The 25169-nt window shown below is 43.0% G+C and overlaps 1 protein-coding gene across 18 annotated transcripts in view; it reads left to right on the top strand.

The window, feature by feature from the left end:
• The window catches only part of STN1 (STN1 subunit of CST complex), a 52418-nt gene that overhangs the window by 20449 nt on the left and 6800 nt on the right, over positions 1-25169 (top strand). For 10 of the 18 annotated variants that reach the window (XM_045878761.3, XM_054508373.2, XM_045878759.3 and 7 more), the window contains 4 exons: positions 3455-3629; positions 8971-9093; positions 11843-11915; positions 21376-22156. In XM_045878761.3, coding sequence (XP_045734717.2) covers positions 3455-3629; positions 8971-9093; positions 11843-11915; positions 21376-21536 — 532 coding nt within the window. In that variant the 3' untranslated portion in view covers positions 21537-22156. Of the gene's footprint in view, positions 1-3454; positions 3630-8970; positions 9094-11842; positions 11916-21375; positions 22157-25169 lie in introns of those variants that run through there. The other 8 variants (XM_064595240.1, XM_045878762.3, XM_064595238.1 and 5 more) reach the window with 6 other exon arrangements.

The following is a 25169-nucleotide window of genomic DNA, read 5'->3' as shown; positions in this document are numbered from 1 at the left end:
AGGCGTGCAGGGAGCAGAGAAAATGTATTTGAAGAAATAATGGATGAAGTTTTTCCAAGTTTGCTGAAAACTATAAATGCACAGATCCAAGAAGCTCAATGAGCCCCAAGGCAAGAAAGCTTCCATGAAACTTCATAGTCAAAATACTACACAATGACACATTATAACAAGAAACTAAAAAATGATACCCATCATTCCCAACCAGGGATGATTTTACTTTCTTGTGTGTGGGGGGGGTCAGGGGGTACAGGAGGACTAAGAATACATACTACACAATGACACATTATAACAAGAAACTAAAAAATGATACCCATCATTCCCAACCAGGGATGATTTTACTTTCTTGTGTGTGGGGGGGGTCAGGGGGTACAGGAGGACTAAGAATACATGCGTACTCATTAGTGTCTGCATCAAAGGACTCTGAGCGGGGGCAGAAAACCAATAATAGCCTCTGCCTACAGGTGGGAAATGCAAAGAGGATAGAAAGGAGACTTCACTGTGTACCCTTTAATTTTTTTTTTTAAAGATTTAAAGAGGGAGAGGAAGAGAGAATCTGAACCAGATTCTGCACTGAGCAGAGAGCCTGATGCGGGGCTCTATCTCAGGACCACGAAATCACAACCTGAGCCAAAAGCAAGAGTTGGCCGCTTAACCGACTGAGCCACCCAGGCACCCCCCCACTTGAACTTTTTTAACATATGTATGTTATATATTCAAAAAATGTATGTTAAAAAAAAAAACCAAACTCTAGACCTGTAGAAAGTAACAATGTGGAAGTTCCCCATTTTCCTGCCTCAGTACCATTACCCCAAGGTTGCCACCATTCGTAGGTTGATGCGTATCCTTTTAGACATTTTTCTTCTGTGCATATACAAGCGTGAACATTCACCCATATATTTTATGGGTTGTCATTTGCTTTTTTTTTTTAAAGATTTTATTTGACAGAGAGAGACACAGCGAGAGAGGGACACAAGCAAGGGGGAGTAGGAGAGGGAGAAGCAGGCTTCCCGCAGAGCAGAGAGCCTGATGTGGGGCTCAATCCCAGGACCCTGGGATCATGACCTGAGCCGAAGGCAGACGCTTAATGACTGAGCCACCCAGGTGCCCCATCATTTGGTTTTTAATAAAAATGGGAACACAGCTTATATACTATTCTGCAGCTTGACTTTTTCCCCCAAATCTTTCATGAATATTATAGCTGCTGTAGTCCTGCCTCATCCTTTTAAATGACCGTACAGAGCTCACTGTACGAATTGCCCTTTATGTCAAAAACAAGCGTTATTATTGAACAGACCCATTACCAGTAACGAATTTAAATCAGTAGTCAGAACATTCCCAACAAACAAAAGTCCAGGACCAGAAGGCTTCACAGGTGAAATCTACCAAACATTTAAAAAAGAGTTAATACCTATTCTCCTCAAATGATTCCAGAACATAGAAGGGGAAGGAAAGCTTCCAAATAAATTCTATGCAGCAGGCATTACCCTGACACTAAAACCAGACAGACACACTACAAAAAAAGACAACTACAGGCCCATATTCCTGATGAACATGGATGCAAAAATCTTCAACAAAGGGGCGCCTGGGTGGCTCAGTCGTTAAGCGTCTGTCTTCGGCTCAGGTCATGGGTTCTGGGATCGGGCCCCACGTCGGGCTCCCTTCTTAGCGGGAAGCCTGCTTCTCCCTCTCCCTCTGCTTGTGTTCCCTCTCTTGCTGTGTCTCTTTCTGTCAAATAAAAAAATAAAATCTTAAAAAAAAAAAAATCCTCAACAAAATACTAGCAGACTGCATTCAACAATACATTAAAAGGATCATTCACCATGATCACGTGGGATTTATTCTGGGAATGCAGGGATTGTTTAATATTTACAAATCAATCAACATGAGACGCCACATTAATAAAACAAAGGATGAGAGTCACATGATCTTCTCAGTAGTCACATGATCATCTCAATAGATGCAGAAAAGGCATTTGACAAAATTCAACAGCCATTCATGATAAAAACTCTCAACAAAGTGAGCTTAGAGGGAACACAGCATAATGAAGGCCATATATGAAAAACCCACAGCTAACATCATACTCACTGGAACAAGACAAGAAATCCACTGTTGCCACTTTCATTCAACATAGTGCTAGAAGTCCTAGCCACAGCAGTCAAACAAGAAGAAGAAAGAAAAGGCATCCAAATTGGTAAGGAAAAAGTTAAACTGTCCCTATTTGCAGATGACAATGACGCTATACATAGAAAATCCTGAAGACTCCACCAAAACAAATTATTAAAACTACAAATGAATTCAGTAGAGTTGCAGGATATAGAATTAATACACAGAAACTGGTTGCATTCCCATACACTAATAACAAAGTAGCAGAAAGAAAAATTAAAACAATTGTATTTACAGTTGCACCAAAAAGAATAAAATACCTAGGAAAAAACCACGAGGTGAAAGACCTATATATACTCTGAAAACTATAAAACATTGATGAGAAAAAGTGAAGGTGATGCAAATGGAAAGATATTCCATGCTCATGGGTTGGAAGAATTAATATTGTTAAAATGTCCGTACTATCCAAAGCAATCTATGGATTCAGTGCATCCTTTTCAAAATACCAAGAGCATTTTTCAAAGAACTAGAACAAATAATCTTAGAATTTGTACTGAACCACAAACGACCCAAATAGCCAAAGCAATCTTGAGAAAGAAGAACAAAGCTTAAGGTATCACAATCCCAGATTTCAAGATATACTACAAAGCCACAGTGATCAAAACAGTATGGTACTGACACAAAAATAGACACATAGTTCATTGGAACAGAATAGAGAGCCCAGAAATGAATCCATGTTTTTTTGTGCTCAATCTGTAACAAAGGAGGCAAAAATATACAATGGGGGAAGGTTTAAAAATCCTTTTTAAAAAATCAAAAAATTTAAAAATAAAAAATAAAAAAATTACAAATAGAAATACGATATGATCCAGTAATTCCACTACTGGGTGTGTACCCAAAGAAAACAAAAACACTAATTCAAAAAACACCTCCGTGATTATTGCAGCATTATTTACAGTAGCCAAGGTATGGAAACAACCTAAGGGTCCATCAAAGGGGAGGAGTGGGGGGGGGGGCGGGGATAGACAAAATGGGTGAAGGAAAGTAGGAGATACAGGCTTCTAGTTATGGAATGAATAAGTCATAGGGATAAAAGATACAGCACAGGGAATACAGTCAATGGTATTGTAATAGTATTGAATGGTGACTTGTGAATGTAGCATAGTGTGGACTTGTCAATTGCTATATTGTATACCTTAAATTAATTTAAAATTGGGTGTCAGCTATACTTCAATCAGTCAAACAAACATCAATATAGTGTCACATTTCCCAGCTGAATTTCTGTTTTATGCACACCGAAAAGAAACAGAGGTGATAGTTTTCTGCAGGGCTTTTAAAAACTTTCCCCCAGCAGCGATCCAGGTACCCTGGACCTTGCCAATCTCACGTGTTTGCTGAGTGAAAGAGCCAAAGAATTCCTCGTGGAGAACAAAGTGCAAACCTTTTACCAGCAGGAATTGGAAATTGTGGAATCTCTGCTGTCCCTTGCCAATCAGCCTGTGATTCACAGCGCCGGCTCTGAGCAGGTAAGTGCTGCATGCCCATGTGAGAATTCAGGTCCCCTGTCCCATATCTGCAGCTCAAGGGTATGGGTGAACAGGACTGTGGCATGAACACTCAGAGGGTAGACCCAGGGAATAGAGGTTCTGGTTCTAGTCCATGTTTCTCTTCTGGAAATGTCACTGACCACTAAGAATTTGAAATGAGAATGCACCTGCCCTTTTGTCCTCCTCATTTAATCTCAGTAAACTTAATCTTTGGGTAGGGGAAAAAAGTAGTTTAAGGTTCATACTACTTCTTAGTATTCACTGAGATGGGTATTTAATCTCAGCAGGAGCCAAATGAGAGGGAAATAAATGAGAAGAGGTAATTGTTTTTCCAAGATTATTCAGCAAGAGAATTTTTTTTTAAAGATTTTATTTATTTATTTGACAGAGAGAATAAGCACAAGCAGGTGGAGGGGCAGAGGGAGAGGGAGAAGCAGGCTCCCCACTGAGCAGGGAGCCCGATGCGGGGCTCAATCCCAGGACCCTGAGATCATGACCTGAGCTAAAGGCAGCCGCTTAACCACCTGAGCCACCCAGGTGCCCCCAGCAAGATGATTCTTGAACCAAAGTTTTTAATGACTTGCTCTCTCTTCGTCAAAATAAGGTTACCTTATTAGGATTTGAATAAAGACCAAGTTGTGTTCAGTCTAGTTTATAAGTAAAAATTTCTAGGAACAATCAAATAATTTCTTACTCCTCTGGGAAAGAGCTGTCCCTTTTTCCCCTCTCATGTTACAGGTGAACTTAAGTTGTTTGGTGTTTATTTATTTGCTTGGAATTAAGAGTTATTTGAAACTTTAATTTTAGGCTTTCCCTTTCATTGCAATTTGCAGGTTTTTTGTTGTTGTGACACCATTTATTTTTATTTATTTTATTTATTCCACCCGGGAATGATCTCTGCTGAAATGTCGCCTTCTTGCCCTCCCCGTATTTGCTCTGATAGCCACCTGCTTCCTCACTGTGTTATCACCCTGTTTTCATATCTCAGGATATCACTGGTATCTACTTGTTTGCCTACCTATTCCTCTGCCAGAATTTAAATTTTACAAGGGCAGAGGTCTTCTCTATCTTGTTCTTCGCTCTCTAGAACCATGGCCTAGAACAGGGCTGCCATAAACTAAGTTCTTGATGCTTATTTGTTGGTTGAAGGAATGAAGTTTTTAAAAATTTAAATAGTCCCCAGAAGTATCTAGTTAAAAGTAAGTTTCCTTCCCATCCTCCCTCCTACCCTCTTTCCCCAGAGACAAGCACCATTACTAGTCTCATGAGTATCCTTCCAGAGAGAGTCTGTGCATTTATAAACTAGGAGTAGTTATATTCTCCCCCCTTTTTTACACAATTGGTAGCATGCTAAACTCTGATCTCTACCTAGCTTTTCACTGAACTGCATGTCTTAGCCTTTCCTAGCCATACATATGGATTTGCCACTATAATAATCTTTTGTTACATGTACCGTAATTCATTTAACCAGTCTCTCCATTTCTGGACTGTTTAGAAGTTTTCCGATCTTTTGTCATTACCAGCAGGGCTGCCGTGAATACCTTGTTAGGTAACATAAGTTATTCCTCGTGATTCTGGTGGAACAGACACCGGGTCCTCATCCTGACCTCCTAGGCGACGGCCACTGCGTCTCAGTTTCATTCACGAACCTAATTACCTCCTGCTGGCCGCAGGCTGTGTGCCCTGTGACCCGCGATGTCATTCGCAGAGACAGGGATAGCGTGTCAGGGGACGCCCAGGTGGAGAGGGCCCGGACTAGCCGCTGCCTTCTGCCCTCCTGGGCTCCTTCGCAGGTGGGGTCCCGCAGCTGTCCGCAGGATTAAGCTTCCTCCCAATTAGTCGTTCAGAGGCGGCTCACCGCCAAGTTAGCCTCCTAGCACTTGTGACCACTCTGTCGGCCTGTTGGGAAGGAAACTGAAGCTTAGCAAAGACCACATTCTTCCCGTGAACCCACTCTTCTGTAGGAGCCACAATTAAGTAGAGAGACTTTGAGGATTCTCTGAAGGTTCCTCCATTCAAAACGACCGTGGGGAACTTTTGGCGTGACATCTTTTTGAAAATGCTCAGAGCAGAAACTTGTTGTCTGCCCAGTCAGGTATGTTTAAAGAGAAATGAATGTGGCACTTTGTTTTGTCTTTGGAAACTTTTTCCCATCAATTATGAATTATTCCCTCACATGACTGTGGTTGGGGAGGTCAGCATCATTAAGTTGAATTCTGTTTAATAGAGCCTAGGAGACTAAGGATGCTTTACAGTGATGGTGAAACCCTAGATCCTTTGGCACTTTCTGTTGTCATACAGATGAAAGCTTCACAAAAAATCATTGTAATAGTGTTATATAGTTTAGAGGCCAGGGGAGAGAGGGTTTGAATGTCATCCCCCCGCCTTTCTTTTTCCGTAGTGGCCCTTCTTAGCAAATCCAGAAACATGATAAGCAGACCTTGCAAAACCATTGTTTCTTTGACAGCTGGATAAATGTAGAGTTTGTTTGAGAATGAAGACTATATATATATTTCAGAGATCCACCCAGTTCCTGACCTGTGGCTGGGAGAGGCCTGCTCAGGCTCAGCATGTTCAGCCAGTTACTGTTTCTCTCTCTGTGCATTTGGTTTCCCGAATCAGATGAGCCTTATCTTTAGAAAAAGACAAGAAGGACACAAATCCCAGGCCAAGCCAAGCTGCTGGCTAGCAGAGATGATTGGAGGCCTTCCCCCTGAGATTGTATCATTAGAACCAGTAGGGAGATATGTTCTGAGGTCAGCCGAGGCAAATGTTTTTGGAAAGGAAGTTTCACATACTGTTTATATTCACAGAGCCTTTTCTGTTGGGTCCTTCTTGTTCACAGCTGAAACTGTGCTTTTAGTCTCACAGTCCTAGCACACTGTCCTTCTGCTCCCTGAGCTTACAGAAATCTGGGAGGAGGAACTGAGCTTTTTGTGTGGTCTGGGGATAACCAGGAGTCATTTCTAATGATGGCAGTAATCATGCAACAATCATTTTTAGGCTCCAGTTTATTTCTATCTTGGTAAGAGCTGTAATAAACTCAAGCCTTAGGATCCTGGTATTAAATTTACTGAAAAGATGAATTTCCTTAGAATTATGAAGATTAAGTGGCTTTAACTGTTTCGTGGGAGAGTCTGTTTTGGGTTGATTGTGCTTCCCCTAATAAATACAGCTTTCCCTGAAGGCCCCAGAATACAAGGCTGTGTGACTGAGTATTGCTAGGTGAGTTGTTTATTCTAAACACACTCACATAGATTTTCTGCCCGTGGGAGTCATCACATAGTTCTTGGCCTTATTCTGCCTTCAGGGAACGGATGCTGTCATAACTTGGAATGTTTGTCAACTTTCAGGCCATAATGTTCTAATGACCAGGTGCTCCAGCTTGTTGACTATTAATTTAATTAAGAGTATTAGATCACGGGGGCGCCTGGGTGGCTCAGTTGGTTAAGCGACTGCCTTCGGCTCAGGTCATGATCCTGGAGTCCCTGGATCGAGTCCCGCATCAGGCTCCCTGCTCGGCAGGGAGTCTGCTTCTCCCTCTGACCCTCCCCCCTCTCATGTGCTTGCTCTCTCTCATTCTCTCTCTCTCAAATAAATAAATAAAATCTTTAAAAAAAAAAAAAGTATTAGATCACGATCCTGGAGTCCTGGGATCGAGTCCCACATCAGGCTCCCTACTCAGCAGGCAGTCTGCTTCTCCCTCTGACCCTCCCCCCTCTCATGTGCTCTCTCTCTCTCTCACTCACTCTCTCTCTCTCAAATAAATAAATAAAATCTTTAAAAAAAAAAAAAATAACAGTATTAGACTGTCCTCTTCAGGCCAGGGGAGCGTGTTTGTGAAACGTCACTAGGATCCATTAGATTAAAACAGTGCCTCTTTGGAAGGCCTTTTCTAGAAAGAGAGGGTTTCTTTGGGGATGCAGTGGTCAACGCTTGAAGCCATTTGGGGGTTTCTTTCCTTTCCCTATCACGTGCAGGAAATGTCATCAGCAGATCACAAGCAAGCTCTCTCTTTCAGCATCTGTGGGTACTGTCCCAGATAGGCTTCATCAGCATTCTTTTTTTTTTTTTTTAAAGATTTTATTTATGAGAGAGAGCGAGAAAGAAGAGAGAATGAGTGGGGGGAGGGGCAGAGGGAGAAGCAGGCTCCCCGCAGAGCAGGGAGCCCAATGCGGGACTCGATCCCAGGACCCTGGGATCATGACCTGAGCCGAAGGCAGACGCTTAACTGACTGAGCCACCCAGGTGCCCCTTCATCAGCATTCTTCATTAGGGGTAGGACTTGGCCTTCAAATGCTTTTTTAGAAGCTTTGCCTTGTTTCTTTGGTGCTGTCATCTTTTAAGTATCTTGACAATTTTCTGTCACATTAAAAATGGGTGTGTACCTTGAAGGACAGTTGTTCACTACTTTGTTTCAGAAATGGACTGAAAATCCCCAGTGGAATAATAAAAAGGATACCTCCTCTATAATGGGGTATTTACTTCCCATTCATTACACGGATGTCTTATTAGTTACCCACTGTGTGCCAGGGAGGAGGTGGCCAAGTTGAAATAAAGTCCCCAACTCAGTAAGCTTACAATTTAGTTAACCATGGTAGGACATAGCTGAAGGCCCAGCTTCCTTGGGAACAAGAAATAGGGTGAACTGGTAACTCTGCGTAAACCCATGTCTTGGAGGAGAAATACTGAAATTGAGGAGATAGAAAACCGAGAGCAGCAGAGGTTCCTTTCCATGCGGTCTGGGACCCCTCTGCCTTCAGCCCCATGGACCCGCCTCGGACAGACAGGAGACTACTTAATACTTTGTACATCCTAGAATCCCCAACTTTATTTCAGTATGTGTAAAATTCTCTGAAGTCCTTAGGAAGAGATTATATATAGCCATAATTTTAATGAAAAAACTGAGCTAATATACATGTACAGTGTTTTGGCTCTGAATTAAAAAAAAAAATCAAAGATTATCTTTTTGTTTAGGAAACTAATTCTACCAAAAGCAGCATGGGAATAGAAGTAATTTTAAATGTTCAAGACATATAAACTACATACTCCAAAGATTCTCTTCTTGATTTTCCATTTCATACTGTAAAATTGAACCACATCGCAACTAAGGTATGGAACAGTTATCAAGCATGATCCTACCTGAGCAAACTTCCCAGGCCTGTTTAACTACCATCCTGCTGGGCCACACACCTGCATCATTTTGACTCAGCAGATAAAAAGCCTGTTGGGTGAATTCATAAACCAGTTGGTCCAGGGAGTTACTCTCAGATGCTGTAAGACGGGACTTAACTTCTTTTTCTTTTTCCTCTTCCTACAGGGGGATTCTAAGAAGGACACCACTTCCAAGGCAATTCATAGTATATTTAAGAATGCAATACAGCTGCTTCAGGAAAAAGGATTTGTTTTCCAGAAAGATGATGGTTTTGATAAGCTATACTATGTAAGAGACCTGCAACTTTTTTTTTTTTCCTTCGTAGCTTCGATCACTATATTCATTTGTTAGGAATACCTATTTACTATTTTTAAAATTCATTAAGGGCGTTCATAAAATAAGGACTGAAAGTCAGCCCTTCTCTTTCCCCAAGGTGCCATTTCTTTTTAAAGATTTTATTTGTGTATTTTAGAGAGCACAAGTGGGAAGGGGCAGAGGGAGAAGGAGAAAGAATCTGAAGTAGACTCTGTACTGGGCACAGAGCCCAATGTGGTGCTTGATCCCATGCCCGGGAGATCACGACCTGAGCCAAAACCAGTCGGACACTTAACCCGCTGAGCCACCCAGGCGCCTGCCCCCCCCCACCCAGCTGCCATTTTTAACAGTATGTCCTTCTAGACACTTACCTGTGCATTTACAAATGTACACGTATAGATGCTTCTGTGGCTTTTTTGTTTTCCCCCCCAAAAGTGATTGTCCTGCAAATCAGGACTTCTCAGCCTTAACACTGGGCCAGATGGTTCTTTGCTGTGGGTGGTTTTCCTTTGCATTGTGGGAGGTCTAACAGCATCCCTGGCCTTTATTCACTAGATAGCAGTAGCAGCCCACCGACTTGTGACAACCAAAAATGTCTCTGGACATCGCCAAGTGTCCCCTGGGACAGTTGAGAACCACTGCTGTAAATAATGCCTGGCAGTTTTGGGGGGTGGGGTACCAAAATAGCACATCACAGGCATCTTTCCATTTTAGTACTTCTAAATCTCCCTCAATCTTTTTGGCCTCGCATGGTATCATGGGTTCTTGCCCTACACTTCTAACCCCTTCTTTCTGGTGGACATCGGTGTTGATTCTGAGTTTTGCTTTCATAGATAGTGTTGCTATGGCTACCTTTGTGAATTCACATAAGCATTTCTGTAAGATTTGTTCTTAAAAGAGGAATTGCCGTGCAAAGGACATGTATCTTTAAGCATTTGGTCAGCACAGTCTGATTGACCTCCCGGAAGGCGATACTCACGGACATTCCCACCAGGGGTACAAGGGCCTGCTTGCCTCATACCTTCAGAGTTAAAGGTTCACCTCTTGCTGCCTACCTTTAATACTCGGGGGTGGGGCGTGCTTTCGGTGACAATGGGCTTCCTCGTGATGGCTGATATCAGCAGCGTAGATGTGGCTTCAGTCACGAGTGATTCTCCTGGAGGCGGATCAGAATTCCGAGGAGTCCCAGAAGTCTCACTCTTTACAGACATGATGCTGGAGGGGAATCTTTCCTTAATAGGACATTTTCTTGATGTTGGTTTACTCTAGTGATTCCCCATTTTAGAGAGGTTTTTTAAATTAATATATGTTTTAAATACTATATGAGTAAAACTTTTAAGGTTTATTTTTTTTTATTTTTAGGTAATCTCTATACCCAAGGGATGCCTGGGTGGCTTAGTTGATTAAGCATCTGTCTGCCTTCAGCTCGAGTCATGATCCCAGGGTCCTGGTATCGAGTCCCGCATCGGGCTCCTCACTAAGCGGAGAGCCTGCTTCTTCCTCTGCCTGCCACTCCCCCTGCTTGTGCTCCCCATTTCTCTGACAAATAGATAAAATCTTAAAAAAAATCCCTACACCCAACGTGGGGCTTGAACTCACTACCCTGAGATCAAGAGTTGCATGCTCTACCCACCGTCGGGCTCTGGGTTGGCCCCCTGTGTCTGTAAAACGTGGCTTTTCCTGGGCAGCAGCCAGGGCTGAGGTGTGGCGGGGCTAGGGCACTTCCTCCTGTGAATCAGTGTGAGCTGGAATGGGTGATCAAGCAGTAATAGCTCTTTTCGTCTGCAGAACCATCCCTCTTCTCTCCTCCCTTCCACCTCCTTCTCCCAGGCCGTAGGTTTCTGTTTTCTCGGGGAAGTAGTTGTCATGGCGATGTGGATACTTCTGTTTGTGTAGTGCTTTCCTCCTTCGGCAGCTCTCACTCCCATTACCTTAGTTAATCTTCACAATAACCTTGTGAGTCAAGATCCCCATTCGTCCTAAAGTCTGGTCACACAATTCCTGATACATGTGTTTGTCTGCATGCTTTTTTTCCCCCCTTCCTTCCTCTTTTCCTTCCTTCCTCTCTCTCTCTTTTTTTCTTTTTTTGTTTTTAGATTTACTGTGGAACATGAAGTTGAAACTCAGATGGTTACTTGGCTTCCCTCAAACTGGAGCCGGTTGAGAAAGGAGCTTAGTTATGTTTGCCTTTGAGACAGAAAGTGTTTCTGTAGATGAGCTGGATGTACTCTCTTGCTAGCTTTTCCTGACAGTTTTTATTTCATTTATTTTTCTTTGGGGTTGGGAGAAAAAAGAGTACTAATGAGACATGAGACAGGTATCAGGGCCCAGAGGAAGGAGCCCTGGTTGGAGATCGAGACTTTGATCACTTGTGTCTCCCTTTGAATATAAAGATGAGTAAGAGAAAAGAATGTATGACGAATATTTGAGAAGACAGTTGCTCCTTAAAAGTATGGAATTTCAGTTTTTCTTGATATCATGGTCCAGGTAAACCACCTTCCAAGGGAGTGTGCCTCTGGGCCAACTACAAAGCAGTGAGCTGCTTAGGGACAGAGCTGGTTTGACAATAGGCCAAGTATCAAAAAAACTCTTGTTTGTGTAGGGATGGTAATTACTGTGAAATTTTTAAAAACTATCCTAAATACTAATCTGGGAGTCTGGGTTACACAACCACTTCCTTACTTAAGAATGCTCTCTCTCCTGTCCTGTTTTTCCCATTTAGGTAACCAGAGAAGACAAAGAACTGCACAGAAAGATCCACCATATCATTCAAGAAGACTGCCAGAAACCAAATCGTAAGTGGTGGAATGTACATGTATGTGGCGTCCTGGTGCACTGGAGGGGGATGTTCCCTCCCAGAGAACACTGGATGGAGAGTCAGGAGACCTGGGGCTTTCCCCAGTAGTGACTTGGAAATATGATTGGTCCAGACACCTGCCCTCTCTGAGCCTCAGTCTCTTCTTCTGTACCGTGAGCGTTAGACTCTCACAGTTGTTCTGCCCTTAGCTCATGTACTTGACCCTGGAGCTTCTTTAAACATGCAGTGCTCAGGTCCCAGCCCTGGGGATGCTGATTCATTAGGGGCTGGGATAGGAGCTGGCCGGGGCAGCGTCTCAGGTCACTGCAGTACAGTGAGGTAAGCTACCAGGCTAGGACTTTTCTTGACCTTCTGGTTCTCATGTTCTCTCTGATTTGTCTTCTTCTACGCTTGCCTCTCATCTTTGAATGCAGACGAGGCAGTTTCCTCTCTTCTGACATCAGGCCTTTCTGTGTTAGGAGAAATGGTTCTAGACATTACAGTTTATGATTAGTGTAATTTAGTCATCTTAGAACCTGATAATTTGCAGAAGAAATGGTTTAAAATACAGTTGGTTTTAGTGGAGTTAGGTCAACCCCTAGTGGTTAGAATCTCAAACTGTAGCTAGTCTGACAACAGACATTACCGTTTTCACACTAGTTAGAAAGAGGAGAAAGCACTACTCCTATCTTTAAATCCTATGTAAACTGATTAGACTTCAAGGTGACTTTTCAAAGTCTGTCTTTTGTCAAACATATGCTGATAATGAATGTTGGCTTTTGTCAACAAGGAAGGCTGGGAGAGAAGGGGAAAGAGTTGTGAATGACTGCAGTTCTCCTCAGCCTGCTTGCTTTCTCTCCAAAGAAACCCACCCCCAGCCCTTTCAGCCCCTCCATCCCTGGGGCCTGGCCCTGCTCCAGTCTGAGTCAGCGGGCGGAGCTGGGCCAGGTCTCCGGCCCTGGTATTTATGGTATGCAGCCCTACTTAGTCTTTAAGAACCCATGAGGTCAGATCCCAGAATGGTGTGACAACAGATCTTAAAATAAACTGAAAGCAATCTATTACTTTAATGCAAAGTTTCTGGCTTTTGTTCACATCATTTAGAACAACAAGGATGAGTCTCCTTGAGTTGGGGGAGAACCTGTCCATCCACAATTTAGGGAGCTTTAAAGAGCAGTGAACTGTGGAGTTCCTCAACCAACAAGAGACAAGAGACGAGAGGCTGCTCCCTAGATAGACTCCCTGCACCCATCCTCTTCATCAGCCACCTGGCCAGATCCTTACTTTGATCTGCACTAGGAACAGGATGGATTGAAATAATCCCAGTGCCTGGTGAAGCAAATGAAAGGAGCTCACACTGCATTTCTCAGGAGAGCCAAACTGCCTGGTGGCCTGAGAGTCTGCAAAAGTGGCAGGTTTTCCTTCCCCTCCTAACCCCCAGACCCGCCCCGGCCCTGGCGAGTGTGTGTCGAGGTGGACCCCCTGTGCCCCTCAGTCTGTATGTGGGGGCCTCTGACAGCTGTAAGCCAGGCCCCAGAACTGGGAAACTCCGAGGAGCTGAACTCTGGAGCATGAGGAACTGAGAATGCCAGGAAAAATACCTCGTAGGGACTGTCTTGGCATCTGTTGTGACCACTCGTCCTAGAAAATATGTGTGACATTATATATATATGTGTATATATATATATATATATATATATATACACATATATATATATATTCTGAGTAATCATGTATGGACATGGTAAAAGTCAGACAGTGCAAAGTGCACACAGAAAATCAGAATCCCTCCCAACCCCAAGCCCCAGACTCTATGTTCCCTCGTCCAAAGCCAGTGGGTGTTACTAGTTTCCCACTTGTCGTTCTAGAGAGGTTATATACACGTGCAAGCATATTGGTATAGTTTTTTTTTAAAAAGCCCCACAAGTAAAGGTTAGCGAGCGATACTCAGTGGTCCACACCTTGTATCTTAAATCTAACGTTGGCTTCTAGAAGTCATTCAGCAGCAGCACATCCGACACTGCCTCAGTCTTAATACCACACAGGATTCCATTATACATATAGATAGATCTTCAGCCTCTCAATCATTCCTACTGAGCCTTTAGTGTGTTTCTGACCTTTTGTACAAAATACAGCATTGAGTTTTTCCTTATCAGGATGATCAGTAGGATGTAAACTCTTTCGTCATTTAGGAGTATTTCAGTAAACGGATAAACTTAGAATAAGGAAAGGACTATAAACATGAAGCCTGTTTTCAGTCCCTAAAGCACTGATCCTGGGCTTGTTCAAAGACCGGCAGCATGGCAGAGTTGTGAAGAGCTGGGCTCTGGAGCCCTCTTGCCTGGGTTTGAATCCCAGCTCTGTCACTTTATAGCTGTGTGACCTTGGGTAAGTCTGTGCCTCAGTTTCTTTTTTTTTTTTTTTTAAAGATTTATTTGTTTATTTTAGAGAGAGAGCGCGTGTGAGTGGGAGGAGGGGAGAGGGAGAGAGGGAATCTCAAGCAGACTCCCTGCTGAGTGCAGAGCCTGACACAGGGCTCGATCTCACGACCCCGAGATCATGACCTGAGCTGAAATCAAGAGTCGGATGCTCAACCAACTGAGCCACCTAGGCACCCCTCTTTTTTTTTTTAGTTAAGTATAGTTGACCTACAATATTATATTAGTTTCAGGTGTACAATATAGTGATTTGACATTTATATACATTACAAGGTGATCACCATGATGTCTAGTTACCATCTGTCACCATACAAAGTTATTAAAATATTAATGACTGTAGTCCTATTTACATCCCTGTGACTATTTTATAACTGGAAGTTTGTATCTCTTAATCCCCTTCACCTATTTCATCCATCCCCTCAACTCTCCTCCTTCCTCTCTGGCAACCCCCAGTTTGTTCTCTGTATTTATCTGTATTTATGAGTCTGTTTCTGTTTTGTTTCTTGGTTTTGGTTTTTAGATTTCCACATATAAGTGACATCATATGGTATTTGTCTTTGTCTGACTTATTTCACTTAGCATAATACCCAAGTCTACCCATTGTTGTCGCAAATGGCAAGATCTCATTCTTTTTTAAGCTGAGTAATGTTCCATTGTGTATACACACCATATCTTCCTTATTCATTCATCTATCGATGGACACTTAGGTTGCCTCCATATCTTGGCTACTGTAAATAATGCTGCAATGAATATAGGGGTGCATGTATCTTTTAAACTAGTATTTTCATTTTCCTCAGATAAATACCCAGAAATAGAATAGCTGGATCACATGGTATTTCTATTTTTAATTTTTTGAGGAACCCCCACACTGTTTTGCACAGCAGCTGCACCAGTTTATGTTCCCACCAACGGTGCACGAGGGTTCCCTTTTCTCCACATCCTCGCCAACACTTGTTATTTCTTGACCTTTTGATTCTGGCCATTCTGACAGGTGTGAGGTGATATCTCATTGTAATTTCGATTTGCATTTCCCTGATGATGAGTGATGTTGAGCATATTTTCATGTGTCTCTTGGCCATCTGTGTGTCTTCTTTGTAAAAATGTCTACTCAGGTCTTTTTTTGGGGGCGCCTGGTTGGCTGAGTGGTTGGGTGTCTTGAGTTTGGCTCAGGTCATGATCTCAGGGTCCTGGGATCAATCGAGCCCCACGTCAGGCTCCCTGCTGAGGGAACCTGCTTCTCCCTCCCCCTCTTCTGCTCCCCCTGCTTGTGCTCTGCTCGCTCGCTCTCTGTCAAACAAATAAAATCTCTAGAAAAAAAATTGGATTGTTTGCTTTTTTGGTGTTGAGTTATATGAATTCTTTATATATTTTGAATATTAACCCCTTAAAGATCTATCATTCACAAATATTTCCTGTTCAGCAGGTGCCTTTTTGTTTTGTTGATGGTTCCCTCTGTGCAAAAGCTTTTTAGTTCAGTTTAGTCCCAATTGTTTATTTTTGTTTTCGTTTCCCTTACCTGAGGAGACAGATCCAAAAAATATTGCTAAGGCTGATGTCCAAGAGTTTACTGCCTATGTTTTCTTTTAGAAGTTTTATGGTTTCAGGTCTTACATTTAGGTCTTTATTCCATTTTGAGTTTATTTTTGTGTATGGTATAAGGAAGTAGCCCAGTTTCATTCTTTTGCATGTAGCTGTCGGCAGTTTTCCCAGCACCGTTTATTGAAGAGACTGCCATTGTATATTCTTGCCTCCTTTGTCATAGGTTAAGTGAATGTCTACACATGGGTTTATTTCTAGGCAGTCTGTTCTGTTCCATTGATATATGTCTGTTTTTGTACCAGTACCATACTGTTTTGATTACTACAGCCTTATAGAATAGTTTGAAATCTGAGGGCATGATACCTCCAGCTTTGTTCTTTTTCAAGATTGCTTTGGCTGTTTGGGGTCTTTTATGGTTCTGTTTTTGTTCTAGTTCTTTGAAAAATGCTGTTGGTGTTTTGATAGGGATTGCTTTGAATCTGTATTTTGCTTTTGGTAGTATGGACATTTTAACAATATGAATGCTTCCAATCCATGAACATAGAATGTCTTTTCCATTTATTTGTGTCATCTTCAATTTCTTTCATCAGTGTCTTATGGTTCTTAGAGTACAGATCTTTCATCTCTTTGGTTAAGTTTATTCTTAGGTATTTAATTCTTTTTGATGCTATTATAAATGGGATTGTTTTCATAATTTCTCTTTCTGATAGTTCGTTTTTAATGTATAGAAATGCAACCAATTTCTCTGTATTAATTTTGTATCCTGCAACTTTACTGAATTTGGATTCAGTAAACTAATGGATTTTTGGTGGAGTCTTTTGGGTTTTCTATATATAGTATCACATCATCTGCAAATTGTGACAGTTTTACTTCTTCCTTAGCAATTTCGATGCCTTTTATTTCATTTTTTTTCCTGATTGCTGTGGCTAGGGCTTCCAGTACTATGTTGACGAAGGTTTGCCTCATTGTCCTTATATGCAAAATGGGGATAATAATAGCACCCCCATGATGGGTTGTTATGGGGATTAAATACATTGGTAGAGTAGGAAGTACCAGCAATCTCTCTCCACTTAGACAACAATTGCATCTGCCTAATGTAACTATATTGGAACTCTGGAGTCTCCTGAAGGCCTGCAACTTCCAGGGGAAGGCTTGGAGGAGGGTAAATTGGGGATAATTTCAGTCAATTTTAGCTTTTAGTAGCAGATACCATTTCCTCAAGAAATGCTCAAGGGCATCCACTGTGGTGAAATGAAAGGACACTAGACAGTAACTCAGAGCCATGTGAAGAAATAGAGATCTCAGTAATGGTAAATACATGGACAATTATAAAAGCTAATATAGCAATGGTTTATAACTTCACTTTTTGATTTCTGTATGATTAAGAGGCTAATACATTGTGAAAAAATAATTATTAGTCTACTTACATTATTGTTGCCTTGGTTTTTAATTCCACATTTTGTTTTCTATATAATTTAAGAGACTAATGAATTTAAAAGAATACTTAGTTTATGTTCTTGGGCAACACAGTGTATAAAGATGTAATTTTGTGACATCAACAACCGAAAGATGTGGGGATAGAGCTGTAAAGGAGCAGAGTTTTTCTGTGTTGAAGTTAAATTGGAACACATTCAAATTAGGATGCTGAGTAATCCCCGTGGTAACCACAAAGAAAATAGCTATAGAATATGCACAAAAGGAAATAAGAAAGGAATTTAAACATTTCACTAAAAAAAAAAAAAAAAAATCAGCAAACACAAAAAGAATTCAGTAATGCAGGAAACAAAGGACAAAAAGTTACAAGGCATATAGAAAACAAATAGCAAAATGACAAAAGTAAGTCCTTCCCACCCCCCCACCCCCCCAACAGTAATTAGTTTAAACCTAAATGGATTTAACTCTCCACTCAAAAGACAGATTGGCAGAATGGATTAAAAAAACATGCTCCCAGGGCGCCTGGGTGGCTCAGTTGGTTAAGCGACTGCCTTCTGCTCGGGTCATGATCCTGGAGTCCCAGGATCGAGTCCCACATCGGGCTCGCTGCTCAGCAGGGAGTCTGCTTCTCCCTCTGACCCTCCTCCCTCTCCTGCTCTCTGTCTCTCATTCTCTCTCTCTCTCAAATAAATAAATAAAATCTTAAAAAAAAAAAAAACATGCTCCCACTGTATGCTGTCTACAGAAGACTCACTTTAGATCCAAAGACAAATGGATTGAAAGTCAAAGGGTGGAAAAAGATACCCTGTGCAAATAAAAGTAACCAACAGAGAGCAGGAGTGGCTATACTAATATCAGACAATACCAGCTTTAAACCCAAAAAGTTTACAAGAGACTAAGAAGGGCACTATATATTATTAAAAGTTTTCAATACAGCAAGAAGATACAGCGACTATAAACATTTATGTACCTAAGGACAGACGATCCAAATAGATGGAGCAAAAGTTGAGAAAATTGAAAGGAGAAATAAATAGTTCTACAATCATAGTTGGGGACGTCAGTATCCTACTCTCAATAATGGGTAGAACAAGCAGACAGAAGATAAGTAAGGAGATAGAGAACTTGAACACTACGAGAAATAAGCTAAATCTAACAGACCTACACAAAACACTCTCTCCAACAATAGAATATACATTCTTGTCAAATGTACATGGGGCATTTTCCAGGATAGACCATATGTTAGGCCACTAATGAAGTCTCTGTAGATTTTAAAAAGTTACGATACAAAGAATCTTCTCTGACCACAATCGGATGAAGTTAGAAGTCAGTGACAAAACTGGAAAATTTAACAAATTTGTGGATATTAAACAACACTCTTAACTAGTAAATCGAAGAAATCACAAAGGACATTGGAAAATAGCTAGAGATGAATGAAAATGAGACTACAACATACCAAAACTTAGAGATGCAGCACTAAAGGGAACGTTATAGCTACAAACACATTAAAAAACAAGAGGGATCTCAAATCAAAACCTAACTTCTAACGATTTAAGAAACTAGAAAAAGAAGAACAAATTAAACCCAAAGCTAGCAGAAGAAATTAGAGCAAAAATAAATGAAACAGAGAATAGAAAATAATAGAGAAAATGAAACCAGAAGTTGGTTCTTCGAAAAAATCAACACAATTGCCAAACCTTTAGCTAGAGTGACTAAGAAGAAAGAGAAAAGACTCAAATTACTGAAATCAGAAATGAAAATGAGGACATTAGTACTGGTTCTCCAGAAATAAAGAAAGACTATGAAAGAGTGCTGTGAGCAATTGCATGCTAACAAACTGGATAACCAGATGAAATGGGCAGGTTCCTAGAAACACGGAACCTACCAAGACTGAATCACATAGAAAAAGGAAATTCGAGTAGAGCTCTAACTAGTAAGGAGATTGCATCAGTAACTAAAAATCTACCAACAAAGAAAAGCTCTGGACCTGATGGCCTCACTGGTGAATTCTACCAAACACTCAAAAACTAGAACCAGTCCCTCTCCCCATGTGACTGGAAGGTCCCTTGTGAGCACCCTTCCCAAACAGCAGCATGGCCTTTCTGAAGAGATAGTTCAAGGCCTTCAGGGCAGTCAGGATCACATATGTCATATGTAAGTCCTCTTGAGCCCTGAGCTTGGGCATGCAGGCCCTGCAAAGACCGATTAAAAGCCAAGCGGTGGTGAGAGTACGGTGCTCCCCGTCTGCTGTGTGCAGGCCCAGTTTGGTTGGAGCCCCTTTCCACCCTCCAGTATCACCCTTCTCAGGAAGAGCTGAAGCTGCTCTAGAGCAGGGACTAGGTTATGTGTATCATCTTAGGTTATGGAGATGACAACAGAATCATAGTCATTCCCGTGTAAGGAGCACCTGCCACAGGCCTCCTTTGATCCCCACAGCCACCGGTGAAGTAGGTGATTTTCTCCCCGTCTTACAGAGGAGGAAACAGACCCAGAGACGTGAGCCACACTGCCCCTGTCGGAGCCAGTACTTGAATTCGGGTCTGGTGGCCTCTGGAGTCCGCTCTCCATCTGTCATTTGCTCCTCCTTGCTCAGCACTACACACACAGTAGGTGTTCAGGAAGTCTTTATTGAATGAATGTTGAAGGAACAGCCAGGAAACCAGTGAAGGTGGCAAGTTTTTCAACAGTAACCCCAACTGGGAGGGATAATGAGTGGACAGGGCCACTAGAGGTCAGAATTTAGCAAGTCTTTGTTAGCTCTGGAGCATGGTTTGGGATATTCTCTGACCCTTAGAGCTGGAAAGAACCCCAGAGGTGCCCTCACCCCCTTTATAGTCCCTCCCCCTCCTCATAGGTGAGAAAACTCGGGCTCAGAGATGCTGTGAGTTGCCCAAGGCCACAGAGGTGCGCCACCTCCCAAACCATGCTTTGCCCAACACCACGATACCTCTAAATCACCTTCCTGGAGCCTAAAGCATTTTGTTCTCTGAAAACAACCTTCGGTGACTGTGGCGCAGCAGGTGTGCCAGATGCTGGGGAGACAACAGAGGGGCCAAGCTTGGCCCTGCATGGCGCTCGAAGTGAATCTGGGGAGGCTTTGTTTTCAGTAATGAGGTTTGACTTTGACTCAGAGTTACAAATGCATTTTACATCATGACCCAGTACATTATATTTACATATATATGTACATACACATATCAAATGTATTTTATATATATAAATATACATTTTTTAAGTATGTATGAATATTTATATATATTAAAAGTTTCACAAAATAATACGCATTATATAATGCAGTGCATTTTGTAATTTCCTATTCCAGTCTTTCTTAATCTGTTGGTAAGGAAACAATTGCTAATCACAGCCCATTATGTTGATTTCATGACCCTCCGTAGTGGTCAGAACAGCACCGTGCATTCCACTACTCTAAATCATTGGTTTGAACTAGGAAAGAGGTTGCTAACCGTGAACTTTTATCATTGTATACCAAATGGTCTTGGGTTTTTTGGGGTGGAGGATAAGAGATTTCTAGAACGCAACCATCATAGACAGGACTGCTTGGAAGCCCAGGCAGAGAAGAATGAGAACAGATCTGTGGTCAGAATCCCTTGTCTAGGCTGTTAGGTCAGTCAGGACTTAACGGGAAAGAATCCGGAGGCTGCCGTAAACCAGCTCCTCTCTCAGTCTCAGGAGGGCTCCCACCTGGAAAGCTATGGGCTCGGCTCTGAATAGGAGCACTTGTACACGTACCTGCACTAGAGAAAAAAGATTTAAAAAATCCACTCAGTTACAGATAATCAATTATCGATTAGCAGCCCTTGAAGATTGAAGGCCTGAGTTCCTGAGCAGCGGGTCCACGTCATGTGGCGAAATAAGGGGCCTGAGAACAGGGCTTTTGTTTTGTTTCTGCTGGCAGTCTAAACCAGTGCATCTCCAACTTTACCGAGCTTAAGAATCACCAGCGGATCTTGTGAAAATGCAGGGGCAGGGCCGCGGAGGGGGGGGAGGGTCTGACAGGTGTGCCGAGCTTAGCCAACTGCCTTTTTCCAGCAGATGCAGAGAAGGGCTGCCACTTTCAGCACATCTTGGCCTGTGCTCGCCTAAGTGTCAGCCCAGACCTGAGTGAACGTGTGCTGCAGCAGGTGCTGGAGCTCCTGGAGGACCAGAGTGACATCGTCAGCACCACTGAGCACTACTACACGGTGTTCTGAGCAGAGGCCTGCCGATGGTGTGGGCGGCCCGGGCCAAGGAAGACAACGAGCAGGTGCTGGGCGCTCCCAGGCTCAGATCTGAAGCATCACGCAGAGGCTTATAGGTCTGGTGTCAGTGATCTCGTAATAAACTGTGAAATATGGTCATGTAAGGCATGGAATTCGGCATAAATTCTGCAGGCTGCCCTCTAGCTGCTGTATCCATGGGATAAAGTAATTTATCTCAGCCATGACATAGAAGAAGAAAACCCTCCCTGTTGACCTCCTGCCTGGACCGGGCCTTGCTCTTAGAGCAGAAGGGAGGGAACACTGTTGGTGGCTGAATTGGTGTGTATGTGGCTTGAGGCTCTGTCACGGTAAAGGGATGTCACATGGTAAAGTGAAGTGAAGAGCATCTAGCCAGATCACACAGACCTAAAACATTTGAAAACTTCAGACTATTGCGTATGTTCTTGTAGGCCTCTTTCAGTGGTTAAGAACCTAGTGTTAAGAACTCCTCCTTGGATGAGTATTACTCACCTATGATTTCCACGGATCAAGTACCAGAGGTGGGTCCTGAGTCCTGGGATGAATGTTGTTTACAGACCCACCCAGAGATGGGAATAAATGGATCCAAGGCATGGCTCTGTGTTGGTCATTTTCCTTTCCTTTTTTTTTTTTTTAAAGATTTTATTTATTTACCTGACAGAGCACAAGTAGGCAGAGTGGCAGGCAGAGGGAGAGAGAGAAGCAGACTCCCCGCTGAGCAGGGATTCCCCACTTGGGGCTCAATCCCAGGACCCTGGGGTCATGACCCGAGCCGAAGGCAGCCGCTTAACCGACTGAGCCACCCGGGCGTCCCTTTCCTTCTTTTCCTTATGAACTAAGAGTTGTCTCAGTACATTTCCCTACACTTGACATACGTGACTAAAGACATTGTCCTTTAATGCCCTGAAGTCCTTGGAGGCTCTCAGCCAATTGCCTGGCTGGTAGACATTATTTTCAAGGTTACCACTGAATGTGCAGGGCATTCTGACCCCATCCAGGCAAAGACTCTGTATTTGCCCGGACAGGTGATGGAGTCATGCTGTTGCCAGGAATGGCAAGGTAAAGGGAAAAAACCTGAGGTATGTGGTAGGCTTGTTCTAACAGCTAAATGACAAATCCAGCCAGCAAAATAAAGTATGTGGAAAGATTTGGAGTTAATTACAGTCATTTCAAAAAGGCACATCTGCCTCCGTCTGCTACATTTGCTCTTGACGTAATAAGCTCTCAGTGGCTCTGCTGGAGAGCCTGCAGGCCTCGAGTTCTGCTCTGTGTGGAAACGGAGTGGCTTTTTATACTTAGAATTTGGCTGCAGTTTCATATGTCAGGCTGAGAGCTAGTACCAACAGATTGCTTCCTGTCGTGGACTTTCCTGCCTTGATTCAGACATCTGCCCTATTTCTAACAGCCGTTTATCCAGATGGCTGCCCGGTGTCCTCCATGCATTCAGATGCGTCCCCGTGGCACGGGGTCTACCTGGAATAACACCCCAGCTGTCTTCCTTGGTAGGAGCAGATGTTCCTTACTGAATACTTCTTGAGTTATAGGGCTGCCCAGGAAGGAGTCTTGAATCAGCAACCCCACTTCCAGGGTTTATCCCAAGGAGATGATCAGACAGGTGTGAAAGGATGGATACAAGATTCCCATTGTGAAAGGATGGATACAAGATTCCCATTGCTGCGTAATTTAGAGTTCTATAATTGGGAAAAATAGTTACCCATGAGGAAAAATTCATTATGATACACGTACACAGTAAAATACTGTGCAACTATTAAAAGACGGAGTAGACAGATACTCTTGCTATGGAACACTCTTCCCAAGAAAACGGAGTTACAGATCTGTTTATATAGTATACTAGTGATCTAAAACGCCTTGTAAGTGTGTATCGAGAGAGAGTTTCTGCATGTACATCGCTATAGATGTGGCGCGTGGATACACCTACACACAGTTGATCACTCCCCCCTTCTAGAAATACTTTCTGCACTTGGCTTTTGGGACACCACACCCTGGGTGCTCTTTCCCCATCTCCTTTTTCTGGTCTTCTGTCTCCCTGAGGGCTTGGGGTTCAGTCTCGGCCCTCGTTCCTGTGCAGCGACTCCCTTGGACATCTTCACCGGTAGCGTGGCTCAGACCGTACATAGGCTGACAGACCCACCGCGTTTTATCCAGGCCCCCACGTGCGCAGCTTCCCACCGACCTCTCCGCTTCGGTGTCTGAAAGAGCCCACCCACGTGCCCACAACCATGTGCCTAGTCACCCCTGCCTGAGGACTTGCTCCTTCTGAAGATTTTCCTGATTCAGAAGATGGCAGCCCCATCTTTCCAGTTGTGCAGGTCAAACACTCCACATCCCACCTGTCCACCAGTCACCTTCTCTCTACCTTCTAGATACTTCTAGAATCTAACTTCTCCTCACTGCTGCTCTACCACTTGGAGTATTACAGTTGCCTCCTGACTCAACTCCCGCCCCGGCCCCTCGTCACTTCGTTCTCCACACGTCCGCCAGAGCGATCTGTTCAACTGAAGCCAGATTCTCCCCTCCTGTGGGTCTTCACTTGAGCGTCACCCTCTTGCTAAGGCCTGCCCCGATCCCTCTTTTGCTAAGTAGAACCAACCCCTTCTCCATCCTTCCCAGGACTCTTCAGTACTTAACTTTTCTCCACAGTACTTGTCACCATGCAACACATTCCACATAGTTCTTCCTTGCTTTGTTTATTATCTGTCTCCCCAATAGAAGAAATGCTCCGTGAGGGCAGGACCCCCTCTGTTGTGTTTCCTGCTGTGTCCCCTGCATCTAGAGCAGTGCCTGGCATATCTTTCCAGCCATACCGCTCCTGTGTATGTGCCTGGCTGCCCTCTACCTGCAAGGATCTTCCTTTCTTTCCTGGGGGCTTTCTCCAATGTCTTGGAAGGCTGTTCAGGCTGGAAGTGCTCAGAATTAAACCCACTGGGAGCAGCCTCACCCAGTGGGACCTGGGATATAAATACCCCAGCTCCCTTGCCCTTCAAATGAGGTCTCTGAGGCACGTGTTCTACACCATTTTCCAGAGTTTCTCTGTGGGATTAATCTCCATCCACCCACAGTAGCAGCTAACTTGACAGCCACTCTTAATTGGCTGCCCTACCCTCCCTGTCTTACCCACTCCCCATTAGTATTTGCTGCACCTCCCAGATGAATTGCTTCCTTGCCAGTCCTTGTCTCATGGTAAGCTTCTGGTTGATCACAAATAACACCATGTTCCCAAGAACATTTGAGAAATGCTGTATGAATAATTTTATATATATATATATATATATATATATATACATACATATATATCAAGCAGAGATTACTAGAAAAACCAAAGTGACCCACTTGTTACTCCTGAAAGGTGAGCTATCAGATGCTTTTTAAAAAGCTACATATCTCTATTTGATATTTTTACAATTAGCAAGTATCGTTTCTACAAAAATAATAAAGCTGTTTCTCACTCCCCATCCCACACTCACACAACCTGAATGATGAGCAAACCGAAAATAAGATGGACCTTATACCCCATAGCAACATAAGAACTCTGAGAAGATGAGGGGAGCCCTTGGAAAATTATCTGGGGCTAACTATAGTTGGGTC

Source organism: Mirounga angustirostris, unplaced genomic scaffold (genome assembly GCF_029215605.1).
Source record: "Mirounga angustirostris isolate CCGP_5_RB_7025 unplaced genomic scaffold, mMirAng1.0.hap1 SCAF_6, whole genome shotgun sequence".
Taxonomy (NCBI): Eukaryota; Metazoa; Chordata; class Mammalia; order Carnivora; family Phocidae; genus Mirounga; species Mirounga angustirostris.
The sequence above is the reverse complement of the archived record's forward strand: the minus strand, read 5'-3'. Positions and strand labels throughout refer to the sequence as shown.